Source organism: Gigantopelta aegis, chromosome 7 (assembly GCF_016097555.1).
Source record: "Gigantopelta aegis isolate Gae_Host chromosome 7, Gae_host_genome, whole genome shotgun sequence".
In the NCBI taxonomy this organism is placed as follows: domain Eukaryota; kingdom Metazoa; phylum Mollusca; class Gastropoda; order Neomphalida; family Peltospiridae; genus Gigantopelta; species Gigantopelta aegis.
The window spans coordinates 19,612,112-19,627,528 of record NC_054705.1 but is presented as its reverse complement, the minus strand read 5'-3'; the positions used below and the strand labels follow the sequence as shown (position 1 = coordinate 19,627,528).

At 40.6% G+C, this 15,417-nt stretch overlaps 1 protein-coding gene across 1 annotated transcript; it reads right to left on the bottom strand.

Moving 5' to 3' along the window:
- Nucleotides 1-313: 313 nt before the first annotated feature.
- Nucleotides 314-14,446, bottom strand: LOC121377736. The gene is made up of 5 exons (XM_041505820.1): nt 13,815-14,446; nt 12,546-12,805; nt 7,616-7,862; nt 3,573-3,890; nt 314-1,839 (listed from the first exon to the last, which is right to left on the bottom strand). Exons 2-5 carry the CDS (start codon nt 12,690-12,692, stop codon nt 1,133-1,135), a joined length of 1,419 nt encoding a protein of 472 aa, XP_041361754.1. The 5' UTR covers nt 12,693-12,805; nt 13,815-14,446; the 3' UTR covers nt 314-1,132.
- Between the last annotated feature and the right edge of the window lie 971 nt (nt 14,447-15,417).

The window sequence follows — 15,417 nt, the reverse complement described above, 5'->3', positions numbered from 1 at the left end:
ATATCAAAGGCCGTGGTATGTGCTATCCTGTCTATGGGATGGTGCATATAAAAGATCCCTTGCTACTAATGGAAGCATGTAGCGTGTTTCTTCTCTAAGACTGTAAGTAAAAATTACCAAATGGTTGACATACAATAGCCGATGATCAATATATCAATGTGCTCTAGTGATGTCGTTAAACAAAACAATCTGTAACTATTCAATTTTTCAGATGCATGGTTCATTCGGATACTTGTCAAATGGTTGGCCTGATTGAAAGAATCAAAACCCTGGCTTCTATTCAAAATATTGGGTTCTTTTTTCATCCCCCCCCCCCCCCCCCCCCCCCTCCGATACATGGTTCACCCGGATATTTGTCAAAAGGTTGATTGATTGATTGCTTGATTGATTGAATGATTCAAAACCCTCACTTCTATTCAAAACCACGTGCTCTTATTTCATGTTATTTTTTCAGATACATGGCTGACTGGGTACATACAAATGGATGCTTGATTAAATGATGCGAGACATTGACTTCTCATCAAATCCCCGGGGTTTTTTCCTCCTTTTTTTTCAAATACATGGTTCACCAGATAATTGTGAATGGTTGATTAACGATTCGAGGCCATGGCTTCTATTAAATAAGTCCTTGTGCTCTTTGGGGGGGGGGGGGGGGGGGAGGGGGGGAGGGTTCTCAGATACATACTTCACGAGATAAAGAGTAAAATGGTTCATTCAATGATTCGTGACCCTGGCTTGTATTCGAAACTCCGCGGGTTTTGTCTTTTCTTTTTTCTTTTACTCTAGATATATAGTTCACCAGATACGAGTCAACTAGTCATTGGTCGATTCATGATCCTGGCTTTCATTCAAGATCCGAATTCGTTTTGTCTTTTCTCCAAGATACATGATTCATCCTGTACGTTTCAAATGATTTATTGTTCAGAGCCATTCTCTCCGGGGAGCAGGGGGAGAAGTTGAACCTTGAGAATCTCACCTTCTATTTTTTTTACTCCAGAAAATAGCATACACATCTCAGGGTTTAATTTGTATAGCCTTTCATTTGTTTATATAAAAAAGTAGTGCTCCCCTCCCCCGCTAGGATTTTGAGCAGGGTACGGCCCTGTTTGATTGATTATATATCCATCAGCGATCAAGATTTGACGGATTCCCGAAACTTGAAATCATTGTCTTCGCTCGATAACACAGTCGGCAGACGTGGCACGTCGGGACCTGTGATGTACCTTACCTCAATGTCAACTGTCCGGTCATCAAAAAGCTCAAACGCGGGGAGACAATTCGTCGGCTTGATGTGATCGAAGACGTTTAGCAATACGTTTTTCACCACGTCCACCACGTACAGTGTGCGTGACGTCATATCCAGCAAGAAGCCGAACCGCATCATCGTTGTGGTATAGATGGCGTCGTGAAGATTAATCAACTCCTTGTCGTCTGCCGTTGGTTGCCATTTCCCGCCATTCCACCAGCTCAGCGCCAGCGACGGCTTGTAGGCGACTTTGTAGAGGGCGCAACCCGCGCTGAATATATTACTCGACAGGGGAGAGTACTCGTCTCGCTTGTCTTCCTGCACTATCCCTAAGCAGAAGATATCGGTTTTCGCGCGCGGTCTCTGTTTGACGTACATCTTCACCGCGACTTCCCAGTATTCACAGTCGTTGTTGCCGAACCATCTGTTTCCGGTTACACCCTTAAAAAGGCGCAGCATACCGCGGTCGAAAAATGCGTATTCTTTTTTGTCGTCCTCGTTCCACGTGAAACAGTTGGAGGCAAATGTCTGACTCTGCGAATCAACAAATATTCGCATGGATTTGCTGTCGGTGCTAAGAAAGCAAGCAGTTCCTAAAAATATGTAAAATAATAATAATAATAATAATAATAATATAAACATAACTAAGTTTTAATTAATTTTTCTGAATGTATTAAATATTATTTGCAACGCTTTTGTGTTCGATCGCGGTCCACCTACCCTACTACTAACAGGAAACCGTACATCTAACAGGAAACGCCTGTTGCGCATGCTCAGTTTTGTCACAGTAACTTGTTACAAACAATAATGTCTACTTTTTTCATGTTAGTAATAAAAAGTTTATCACTTAATAACTTGTTTAAACAAGCATTCCGAGAGTACTGCTAAAGTAATATATGTCCCTTACCGGACCCAACAAATGTTTATATCTCTTAGGGCCATAACGTTTCTCAAAAATGAGTAAATCGCCATGGAAGTTAGTAGTTAGTGAAAGAGAAGAGGGTGTCCACCCCCACCCCCCAAACGAAAAGAAAAAAGAAAAGAAATTAAATGAAAATCACACACACGCACGTACGCACGCACGCACAAACACCCCAAATTCGATACCAGTACATAAATGAATGAATGAATGAATGTTTAACGACACCCCAGCACAAAAAATAGGCCTACATCAGCTATTGGGTGTCAAACTATGGTAATTCAAAACATGAAGCGATGATCAACATCAATATAAAAATTCAAGAGTCAAATAAAAACAGTAAAGAACTGTGGAAAAAAATACAAAAATCACAGATATATAAAATAAAAATTTAGATTAAAAGTCAGTATTATGTAAAAATTGTAAAATAAATTCAGGATGGAATCGAAATGATTCCATCACATTACGTTGGCCAAATATATCTTTTCGAGTTTTTTTTAAAGATGCTTACACTCCAAGACAATGTGGCGCACCGTCAGAGTATACTGACAGTGCTCACATTGAGGTGGAGGATCTTTCTTTAAGATAAATGAATGGGTCAAATATGTATGACCGATGCGGGCACGACACAAGACTATTTCACTGTCTATAGAAGGACTGCCACTCCCAAGACTGGCTTGATAGCATGAAGCTTGTTCGCAACCGCACCGACGCAATCATGTTGCCACGTCAAAAAGATCAGTATATAATAAAGCCATAAACGTATGAGACAGGAGGCTGGGGAACAAAACCTCAAATTCGGGCTAAAACGATACAGATATTCGGGCAAAATGTGCCAACCTGAGACCTTTTTACCACGTATTTCCATCATTATACCGTCAAAATTAGTTGTAATTCATGTAAAAATGCGAAGTGATTCATTTGCAACCCTATTTAACTGTTTGGCAGTAGTGCTATACATATTGTTATTCAGATTAGGGCATTTTCGTTTAATTCGGGCTAAAGCCAGCCTGCTCCCCCCTCCCCCCCATGAAAACTGGGAGCCCGTACGCCTATGTTCAAGTGCTTACATCCACTGAAGGTTCAAGCAAGTCCGTCTTAGACACATTATCGGCATTTTCCGGCGGATGTGTGACGTGTACAAGTCAGGAGGCAAGTGGTATTTAATACGACGCTTGAATGCAACGTAAATGTAATAACTGTATTGTGCAAAAAAACAAATGTGTTGTCACGTCACGAGAGAGAAAGAGAAAGAGAGAAAGAGAATAAGAGAGAAAATATATAGAGAGAATAAGAGAGAATAAGAGAGAATAAGAGAGAGAGAGAGAGAGAGAGAGAGCAAAACCTTGTTTGCACCCTTCCCTAGAAAGACGGCAAACTGCCCCTTCCGTACTGCAAGAATCTTACGATTGATTTTCTGCGGTGTCAGTACGTAATGCTTCTCTCCGAAATCGCTCATCCCATCCGGGTACACGGCCTGAAGCGAAATGCAGTAGTTGCAGTTGTTGCGCAGGCCGTCGATCACCACCGACGTCGTGTCCGGGTACTTGAGCTGCTGGAATGTTATTTCCTTGAAGAAGTTGTCGTTCCCGTCTGTGTTGGAGAATTTCGTTCTGTACAGAAAGGCGCCAGGACAGGGATCCCACGTAACCTTGACCTTTCCGGAGTTGCCAAGTGACCTGATGACAGTGACCCCAGTGATGGTCGGCTTCTGAAAACGCGTGTCTGAAACGACAATCAAAAAGTAAAACAAAAATAATGTGTTTGTTTTGTTTAACATCAGGCCTCAGACCACAATTAATTTCGCTATATGTTTCTATATAGCCTTAGTGGCTATAACATTTTTATTAATATCAGCAGGCCCGTGAAGTTTTGTATGTACCTTTGCCGGCATGGGGAACACATACCCTGAAAAGGACAACCCCTGTTGTCCAGCTCTTTCTACCAGCAAATTGGTTTAAACAGACACACCCTCTAAACCAGGCCGGAGTACACCCATTTTACACAAAAAGCATTACTTTTGCATGGGCCGGAATTACCACAAACAAGTCTTCAATGTCAACAAGTTACACATGTTTACAAACTACATGCTATCCCCTGTCACTTCAGTCAAACAGTTGCCACCACTTCATAGCTGTCTGCCATGAAATAATCACAGTCAAACAGCAGACTACTTGCGCGGTCAAATTTCCGGATTTTGGACAACCAAATGGGAAGATAACTGTAATCTGAGGCCATCACTATAGAGGACATTGATTAATTAATCGTCGGCTATTTTGGATGTCAATAAAACAAATTATGCGTCATGAACATACATGCTCAACATGCGCAGTTTGTGATGTGAGACAATAAATACAACACGACTAGTGTATCAAAGGCTGTGGTGCGTGCTATCCTGGGCTTGTTTTGCACGTAAACGTAAATCTATGACTAAACCACCATTATTATTACTACTAACAGTACACTAATATAGTTTGAAATACACATATTTAATTTTCTTTTGTCCTTAAAATGCTCCATCTTCATAAATAGTGTACTTTTCTGCGTTAAATAAAATGAATGAATGAATGAATGAATGTTTAACGACACCCCAGCACGAAAAATACATCGGCTATTGGGTGTCAAACTATGGTAATGCAAACAAATAAAGTGATGATCAACATCAATATAAGAATTCAAGATTTAAATAAAAACAGTGTAAAGAACTGTGCAAAAATACAAATATCACAGATAGTAAAAAAGTAAAGTTTGTTTTATTTAACGACGCCGCTAGAGCACATTGATTTTTTATCTTATCATCGGCTATTGGACGTCAAACATATGGTCATTCTGACAGTTTTTAAGAGGAAACCCGCTGTCGCCACATAGGTTACTCTTTTTACGACAGGCAGCAAGGGATCTTTTATTTGCGCTTCCCACAGGCAGGATAGCACAAACCATGGCCTTTGTTGAACCAGTTATGGATCACTGGTCGGTGCAAGTGGTTTACACCTACCCATTGAGCCTTGCGGAGCACTCACTCAGGGTTTGGAGTCGGTATCTGGATTAAAAATCCCATGCCTCGACTGGGATCCGAACCCAGTACCTACCAGCCTGTAGACCGATGGCCTGCCACGACGCCACCGAGGCCGGTATATCACAGATAGATACGGACTTTTATTCAAAATGTGTGTATTGTGCTGTATTGGCCATTCTCAAAGAGAATGTTACACCCCTGCACCACGGTGAGGTTACAGCACGCGCAGGGGTTCTCAAAGAGAATGTTATACCCCTGCACCACGGTGAGGTTACAGCACGCGCAGGGGTTCTCAAAGAGAATGTTACACCCCTGCACCACGGTGAGGTTACAGCACGCGCAGAGGCGTAAAATAGATGCCAACTGTGTAAACATATGACCGATATAACTGCTAGCTGCAGACTTAAACTTAAAGGGACATTCCTGAGTTTGCTCCATTATAAGATGTTTCTCTTAAAGGGACATTCCTGAGTTTGCTGCATTGTAAGATGTTTCCGACTTATAAAATATTTCTACGATTAAACTTACATATTAAATATATTTTCTTGTTTAGAATATCAGTGTCTGTATATTCAATGTGTTTCTGGTCGTCTTAATATTTGTAAGAAGCTCAAACTGGATTTTGTCTTCAAATAGTTTCGTACGTACGAAACAAACATTATATTTTAGGAATTAAAATGAAATTTAACCTCGTACAAATATTAGAACGATCAGAAACACGTTTAATATACAGCCACTAATATTTTATGCAGACAAATATATTTGATATGTAATTGCAATCGCTAAAAAGTCTCTGTTAGTCAATAGCATCTTCCATATTGCAGCAAACTCAGGAATGTCCCTTTAAGATATTTTGTGAAATGGGCCCATGTTTGTGAGATGAAGCATATAAGAGATCCTTTGCTACTGATGGAAAATTACCATACGTTTGACATCCAATAGCCGATGATTAATAAATCAATAAGAAATCAAGCATTCTGAGAGTACTGCTAAAGCAATACATGTCCCCTACCATGCCCAACAAACTTTTGTTATCTTCTAAGTTCAAGGGTCATACCTTTGTGACATGTGGGTAACTCACTATGAGCTTCAAAACTGCCTTGGACATCTTTGATGCTTCCAAGATATAATGACTATTCCTATATGTGAAGTTTTATGAAAATCGGATAAGAAATGAAGTCTCTAATTAATCAATGCGCTGTACAAAACTTGTAAACTAGTAATTTCTATTTTTAGTAACAGTGACCTTGACATTTGAGGCATAGAGGCGAAATGTGAAATTTTGTGAAAATCGGGAGAAATCAAGTTGGTAGAGCGATGACATGGGAATTTCTAATTTTGATCTTTGACACGGAGTGTCGAACGCGAGCTGTCAAGAGATTATTATCCTATTCCAATATGTGAAGTTTAATTAAACTCGGTCGAGAAATGAAGTTAGTAGAGCGGTCAGGTGATCCTGTTGAGTCGTCGTCAGTGGATAATACAAACAAATTAGAAAAAGGTAAAAATTAATGTTTGTTTTGTTTACCAACACTACTAGAGCACATTGATTTATTAATCATAGGCTATTGGACAAATTAGAAACAGCTAAATGTTGTTGTCGCATTGGCATCGTCAGTGCCGGATTTGTAAGGGGGCAAAGGAGGCAATTGCCCCCCACCCCCCGACTAATGTCTTCCTTTATTTAAAAAATGTAATAATCATAAAATTAGTTAATTTTTTTTATTTGTCATGTAATTTAATTTCTATGTTGAGGGGCAACCGAAACTGAAGTGCCCCCCCCCCCCCCCCCAAGGTCTAAATCCGGCCCTGGGCGTCGTCCCAGGTTAGGTCACTGGCCATGCCAGAGGTCGGACACGAAACCTCTGTGGTATATGGGCACGTTAAACATTTTAAAGGCATACTGCCACGGATTTAAGGACCTTATTTCTCTAAAAATGGATAATAAATAAAAATTACCTTAATTGTTGGAAACCAAATCTAGCTATTGCATCACCTTAACTGAACCATGCTGGAGTGAAATTCATGTCAACCCTTTCGGCAATTTTAGTTTTTGAATTATGGGCCATTGCCATAATTCAATTATTTTTACAAAATATCATTAATACATGGAGTATGGTGGTTATGAAGATGGTTGAATAAATTACATTTAGGGACAAATCGAATTATTTTTGTTTAGGTAATACTTTGTTAGACCATTAAATAAGTCAGTGGTCTATGACAATATGCCTTTAATAGTTCCACCGTCCACGGCATAGGCGTTGGAAGTCAAAAAACCCCAGAATAGGATCATGATAATTATCTTCGACAGAGGAATCAGACAGCAATGAAGTATTTGGTGGGGACATTGGATGACATCAATACCTTGTGACACCACCCTCTTAAATGATTACGATATTACTTTGCGTTTAATTTAATACTTCAATATATATACCAATCATTCCAGAATTTGGTGTCATTTGTCCTTTAGATGACGTATGTTGACCTCTGTGCTGGACGCATGGCTTTAATGACGTCATAGTAGTTGTATCTATATCCGGTGATGTCTGTAGATTTCCGTTTTGGAAACTGACAAATTCCAAACATCCGGGTAGTACTGATGACGTGGCGCTGGAACAAATTGGACATTTTCGTATGTCGATCCCTGCGGCCGTGTTCTTATGGGCAGCAGGTGTGCAGGACTGCAATGAATGAATGAATGAATGAATGAATGAATGTTTAACGACACCCCAGCACGAAAAATACATCGGCTATTGGGTGTCAAACCATGGTAATGCAAATAAATAAAGCGATGATCAACATCAATATAAAAATTCAAGACCTAAACAAACAGTGTAAAGAACTGTGCAAAAACACAAATATCACAGAATTCTATGGATACTGAATTTTACTCAAAACTTAATTTTGTGCTGTATTGGCCATTCTCAAAGAGAATGTTACACCCCTGCACCACGGTGAGGTTACAGCACACGCAGGGGACTGCAATGATGTCATATCAAAATTTAGAAAATTATACAGCAACGCTCACACATTAATATATCTGTGAGCATACATACACACATACATACATTATATATATATATACATGTTGCTGGTAACGGTCCCACAGTCTGGAGATGGTGCTTGGGGACACATGGAATGCCCTGGCAACGGCCGTTCTGGATTCGCCTGCGTCTAGTCGGCCGATGGCATTGTTTCTCTGCGGTTCACTGAGACGTGGCATGTCCTGGATTGTCAACTGTCGGCCAGATACAGAGGCCAGGCAAGCGAACACCCTGCACTTTTATACTGTCGGTGTTCATGTTGCACGTGCAGACAACGCACGTGCAGTGGTGACATGGTTTGCACGTGGCTGCGTTTTTGCGAATATTCACATTTTGGAACTTTATTGTACAGTAGCTTCGTTTTATCGAATGTAACCGTGGGAATGTGTTTGGGATGTGCAATGACCTTATATTCACAAAGCATGAACCGATAGGAAACATAAAATCGGAGTTATAACCCATTTGTACCCTTTTGCGTTTCTTTTTTTGAAGAGTATATCTGTCGGAAATGTGTTTACATTAAACTAGTTGACAGTATTCACATCCTGCCAGGAAATGCGACATCGCAAACAAAGGGTCGTATTAAAGGTGCAATGTCACTTTTCACATCAGGGGCAGTGGCGGATCTAGAAAATCCATTTGGGGGGGGGGGGCTTAATGAAATGAGGCGAAATACCAAGGGAACTTTGGGGGAGGTTTGGAGGGAGATCGTAAAAAAATAAAATTAATATATAATAACATATACAACTGTCGCAAATTTAGGGGGTGGGCCCTTGCCTCCCCCCCCCCCACCTTAGATCCGCCTCTGAGGGGATTCAGTCCATATGCCCAAGACAGATCAAGTTAAACAATATGGCCAAACCATGACATCTTCTTATTTGCGTTGTGGTGAACTATTATATAGGGTTATCCTCAAAACACCAATAATTGAATTTCTCTCTTTTTTGTCATATGTACTGGTATTTACCATAGTGTGACACCCAATAGCCGATGTATTTTTCGTGCTGGGGTGTCGTTAAACATTCATTCATTCATTCATTCATTTATGTACTGGTATCGAATTTGGGGTGTTTGTGTGTGCGTGCGTGCGTGCGTACGTGTGTATGTGTGATTTTCTTTTAATTTCTTTTCTTTTCTTTTTTTTCGGGGGGTGGGGGTGGGGTGGACACCCCTCTTCTCTTTCACTAACTACTAACAATTAACCACTAATCCCCTGCTCTGGACAGACAGCCCAGATAGCTGAGGTGTGTGTGTCCAGGACAGCATGCTTGAACCTTAATTGGAAATAAGCACGAAAATAAATTAATATAAAATTGGCTATCCAGAGATCGGGCCCGGGACAGACATGCTCGAAACTCTAGTGGTATAGGAGCATGTAAATAAATATGTGTAATGGTAATGAAATTGTTTTCAATGTTTTAGATAACCTCATTCGTTTTTCATTGTTACAGTAATTACAAATCATATCTGATTACCAACTGCGCTGATGGTTGGTTACGTGTTTACAATACAGGCACGGCATTGATTTCAGAACCTGCCTCGGTGGCGTCGTGGTTAGGCCATCGGTCTACAGGCTGGTAAGTACTGGGTTCGGATCCCAGTCGAGGCATGGGATTTTTAATCCAGATACCGACTCCAAACCCTGAGTGAGTGCTCCGCAAGGCTCAATGGGTAGGTGTAAACCACTTGCACCGACCAGTGATCCATAACTGGTTCAACAAAGGTCATGGTTTGTGCTATCCTGCCTGTAGGAAGCGCAAATAAAAGATCCCTTGCTGCTAATCGGAAAGAGTAGCCCATGTAGTGGCGACAGCGGGTTTTCTCTCAAAATCTGTGTGGTCCTTAACCATATGTCTGACGACATATAACCGTAAATAAAATGTGTTGAGTGCGTCGTTAAATAAAACATTTCTTTCTTTTTTTTGATTTCAGATCGCGCAATTCATATCTACTTTTTTTTTTTACATATTTTATATAATTATTTTAACACATAATATTAACTTATCGACACATACAGACATTTTTCCACATAAAAGACTGAGTAGAGATCCTAAAATATATCGACACAGTCGTAACATCGACACAATCGTATCGACTCAACCGAGACAAAATAGATCATAGTTAATATACGTTTTGGCCCGGACCGAACAGTCACATCGACACAAACGATATATCGACTCAAGCAAGATCAACATAACATTGACGACTGTAAGGCATACGAAAGAAAGAAAGAAATGTTTTATTTAACGACGCACTCAACACATTTTATTTACGGTTATATGGCGTCAGACATATGGTTACGGACCACACAGATTTTGAGAGGAAACCTGCTGTCGCCACTACATGGGCTACCCTTTCCGATTAGCAGCAAGGGATCTTTTATTTGCGCTTCCCACAGGCAGGATGGCCTTTGTTGAACCAGTTATGGATCACTGGTCGGTGCAAGTGGTTTACACGTACCCATTGAGCCTTGCAGAGCACTCATTCAGGGTTTGGAGTCGGTATCAGGATTAAAAATTCCATGCCTCGACTGGGAATCGAACCCAGTACCTACCAGCCTGTAGACCGATGGCCTAACCACGACGCCACCTAGGCCGGTCGACACATACTGATGTCATGTCATAGGGTTTTACGTGCACATTCAGAACAAGCTGTTGTAGCGCACGCCTGTCGTGGGCACAAGAGCCGGTCTTGGCCGGCTCCTCCGTGCATGACAGGAAAGGTGGGGGGGGGGGAGGGGAGAGGAGGGACCGCCTGCACTGGCAGGTGCAAGGGAGCACCAGCAGCCCGATCAAATCGGTAGCAGGCGGGTGGGGGTGGTGGTGGTGCTATGGAATTTGAATGGAGCAGTTAAATGCCAAAGAGAAAAGGGTGCGCAATTTTGATTGAGGGAATTTGGCGCAATTTTGAACTTGTCGGTCGAAAGGCAAATGGCCGAGCTAATATAGGTTTTTATATTAGTGAATCGAGAGTAGCTCATTAATTTTAGACCTTTACGATGCCGTGGTGTCTCCCTAGGTTGCCCATAGGGCCCTTATAAAGGGCCTGACCGCTTCTGGTCGAGGCATCACCAAGTACCAAGTTATTACCAGCAGCAAGTATTGGGGGTTTGGGTGGGGGAGGCCGATATTCTTTTGTTCAGCTTCTCCCATACTGACACATACTGACATTTTTCCACATAAAAGACTGAGTAGAGATCCTAAAATATATCGACACAATCATAACATCGATACAATCGTATCGACTCAACCGAGACAAAATAGATCATAGTTAATATACGTTTTGGCCCGGACCGAACAGTCACATCGACACAAACGATATATCGACTCAAGCAAGATCAACACAACAATGACGACTGTATATAAGGCATACGAGTCTGGGACATAATTTACAAAGCTCTCTTAGGCTCTGTTAGACAACAAAGCATCCTCTTTACAAGGCTTTTAGCGTTGCACTGCGAGATCGCAAAGTTTAGTGAATTAGGCCCCTGGGTCCCGTTCCACGAAGCGATCTTAGCCCTAAGATTACCTTAAGCGCATAGCTACCCTATGCACTTAAGTTGATCTTAGGGCTAAGATCGCTTCGTGGAACGGGGCTCTGGTACCTATGAATTTGATTATAAAACATAGGCCTAATTGATCTGTTTTGTGACATTGTACTAGAGCAACACAAATTTATACACGTAGAAATTATGACACGTTCGTGATTATTTTGATTGTCTCACTCACGTCAGATTATTTCAGCAACGAGCGGAAGGGGTTGGGTGTGTGTGTGTGTGTGTGTGTGGGTGGGGGGGGGGTTACACAGAAAATAATACACGAGTGGCTGTTAGATACCATTTATCTCACGAGTTGTTTTAAAATGTATCTAACGAGCAAAAGTGAGTTTTTTAATACGTTTTTAAACAACGTGTTGTGAGATAAATGGTATCGAACGGATACGAATGTATTATTCTATTTCTTACATATCCTCAAAAACAAGGTTTTAAGCAAATTTTAACATCTTTATCGACTAAAAGATATTCACAACCCTTTGCACTTGTAGCTGACTTACGCGTCACAAACACATGATTGCCAGGTTAACTATACGTCACAGTGTAATCGATTTCCACCATGCTGGGTTTTTTAATTGGACGCAGGACATTGGTGACCTGGTCATCACCTAGGAGCAGCCAGTCGTATGTCTTGAAATTGTTAACACACGTACGTGTGTAAACAACTATGTGTTATCAAAAGCAAAGTATGGTGTTCTCACCAACGAGTGTGTACGAATACATTATTAATTAACCAGCCTTTAAATAATTAAACGACTGTTACTCACCGACTGGCAGCGATCACAGAATGAGTGCATGCAGGTTAAGACCAAAGTGTTTCTCGAGAAGGCGTAACACTTAGAACACAGCAGTCCATCGGTCTTGTCAGTCCTGAAGATATCAGCAAGTTCTTCTTCTCCATTCTCTCCCGGCATTGTCAAGCAGACTCTTTGTTTTCGTATTATTGTTAAAAATAATAGCTGTAGTAGGAGTGTTCTTTATTTTATGTGTGTGTGGTTCGTATTCCACCAGACATTATTGATTTTTACTGAAAGAGAGAATGCTAGTTAGTAATTTGGTTACATACCTAATGTTAAAACCCCCACACAAAACAAACAACAACAAAATAAACAAATAAACAAACAAACAAAAATAAGACAAGATAAAACAAGACAAGACACAAAAAACAACACAATAACACCCCCCCCCCCCCAAAAAAAAAAAGAAAAAAAAAAAAAAAAAGACCCAACAACAACAACAAAAACCTAACAAAACAAAACAAGCAATAAACAACAACAAAAAACAATAACAATCCAAAAACAAACAAACAACAACAACAACAAAACAACAAATAACAATAACAGACAAAACAAATAAAAACAAAAACAACATTACGTGCAGTGCTATAATAGATATATTGTTATTATAGCTAGTGGATCCATGCAACTGTTTGGTTTTTTCTCGTTTCAACCTGTGCACCACAACTGGTCAAAGGCCGTGGTATGTGTTATCCTGCTTGTGGGAAAGTGCATATAAAAAGATCCCTTGCTGCATTAGGACAAATGTAGCGGGTTTCCACCAAATGTTTGACATCCAATAGCCGATGATTAATTAATCAATGTGCCCCAGTGATGTCGTTAAACAAAACAAACTTCAACTTTTATAGCTATCATTATAATAGTTCATAGTTGTAATGATAACAGCATGCTATTTAATACGACATACGTCGACAGTCCAGGCTGACACAAACTAACTAAACGTTTTGGGGTTGTTTTTTTACATTATCAGTGGCGTAGGAAGGTGCCAAGGAGGGGGGGGGGGGGCACATTTTTATGTTTACACACTTTTACACTATTAGGCCCTATAAAGCAAATATAAAGCAAAATATCTGAAAAGTGGGGGGGGGAGAGCACATGCCCCCTTGCCCCCCATCCCCCGCTTCCTACGCAAATGATTATAGTTTCCATGTTAACAGTTAAAAATTGGCAGTAGAATACAGACATAAAATGAAGAAAAAAGACAAATAAATCCCCAACAATTTAAACATAATGTTTTACCTTTTGTGTGCTTTTAACAACCGTTCTCCATTTCTGTCAAAGGCTACTACTACTACTACATCCAGACGGAAAGTTTGTCAAAGAAACAATATCGGCCGTTTGCCGTGTCGCGTAGTGTAGTAACTATTTACAACGCTTCCTGTGTCAGGTCGGAGCATGTCTGTTTCATTGGCTGGTTCCTGTTTGTGGCAGTGACAGAACAGACGACGTTCTTAAAATTCAATAGTTCATTCATTTCAATTCATTGTCTTGCTTATAACCAGTTACAATAACTCAAGCACGCTGAGCTGGACACACTCCTCAGTTATGTTACCTATCTGTACTCGCGATCCAATGAATAGTTTATGTGCTAGCGACGTATGCTAAAGAAAGTCCCATAGCCGATAGATTATTTGATGTCGCTTATTGAATCGAACTAAAAATAGGCTACAATCCAAAAGCAAAATGTCACCGGACGAATTACAGTTTAGCAGATCACCAATCACGTTTAGCTTGAAGATCCGAGAAGGAAGGAACCGATATCAACTCCAGACATCTTGGTATTTTGTGAATGTGGTATATATACCCGTATGTAATGTATCCAGGTCATAACGTCGGGTATACTAATCCCCGGTAGTTTGCACTCGACAAGAGGTCTATACGACCTACTTTTCTATACATTACCGTGACCTAGCACTATCTATTGGTGTGGCTGTTTGTCGATTGCGCGTGTCGATGAATAGTATAAAGAAAAAAATTCTTATTGTAAACATTAACAATAAGACACACACACACACAGTGAGAGAGAGAGAGAGAGAGAGAGAGAGAGAGAGAGAGAGAGAGAGAGAGAGAGAGAGAGAGGGAGAGAAAGAGTCAGTGAGAGAGAAAGAGGGGGGGGGGAGAAAGATAGAGAGAAATAGAGGGTCAGTGAGGGAGAAAGAGTGACATAGAGAGAGGGAGGCAGAGAGAGGGGGAGTGGGAGGGGGAGAGAAATAGATGGTCAGTGAGAGAGAAAGAGTGATAGCATACTCATCAGACCTCGTTACAACGTCCACGTTCCTCCCTGGTCACTTTGTCGTTATATCGAAATTTCCGTTATAAACATTTGTTTTGCTTAACGACACCACTAGAACGCACACGGTAAAAGATACATATACAAAAAAGTTTCAAACTATTATCATCAAATTTGTATTATAAATAATATTAATAAATAAATAAATAATTTAAGTTAAGACGTGTTAACGCTAAAAATAAAAGATCCCATGCTGCTAATCAAAAATAGTAGCCCTTGAAGTGGCAACAGCGGGTTTCCTCTCTCAATATATGTGTGGTTCGACGCCATATAACAATCAACAAAATGTGTTGAGTGCGTCGTTAAATAAAACATTTCCTTACTTCCTTTAACTTTACATAATGTCACGAAACTAGTGGAACTTGGAAATTGGATAGGGTTTTAACGTGCTCACATATCTTATTTTTTTAAAAGGCTAGCAATAACCGTCTACAGATTTAGCCGATATCTGAAACTCGGACATCATGTGACACTGCCAAAACGCTGTGTACTGCCAATGTGTTACGGCATCTGTGATTATGTAATGTCGGTGTAAAGAGGTGTTTTCAGACG

Bases quoted from the DNA above. Each gene is read 5' to 3' on its own strand.
- LOC121377736 (XM_041505820.1), bottom strand. From the start codon at position 12,692: ATGCCGGGAGAGAATGGAGAAGAAGAACTTGCTGATATCTTCAGGACT. The intron at 3,891-7,615 runs GTATATATATTG...TTGTCGTTTCAG, and splicing joins ACCAAATTCTGGAATGATTG to ACACGCGTTTTCAGAAGCCG. The intron at 1,840-3,572 runs GTAAGATTCTTG...ACATATTTTTAG, and splicing joins GACACCGCAGAAAATCAATC to GAACTGCTTGCTTTCTTAGC.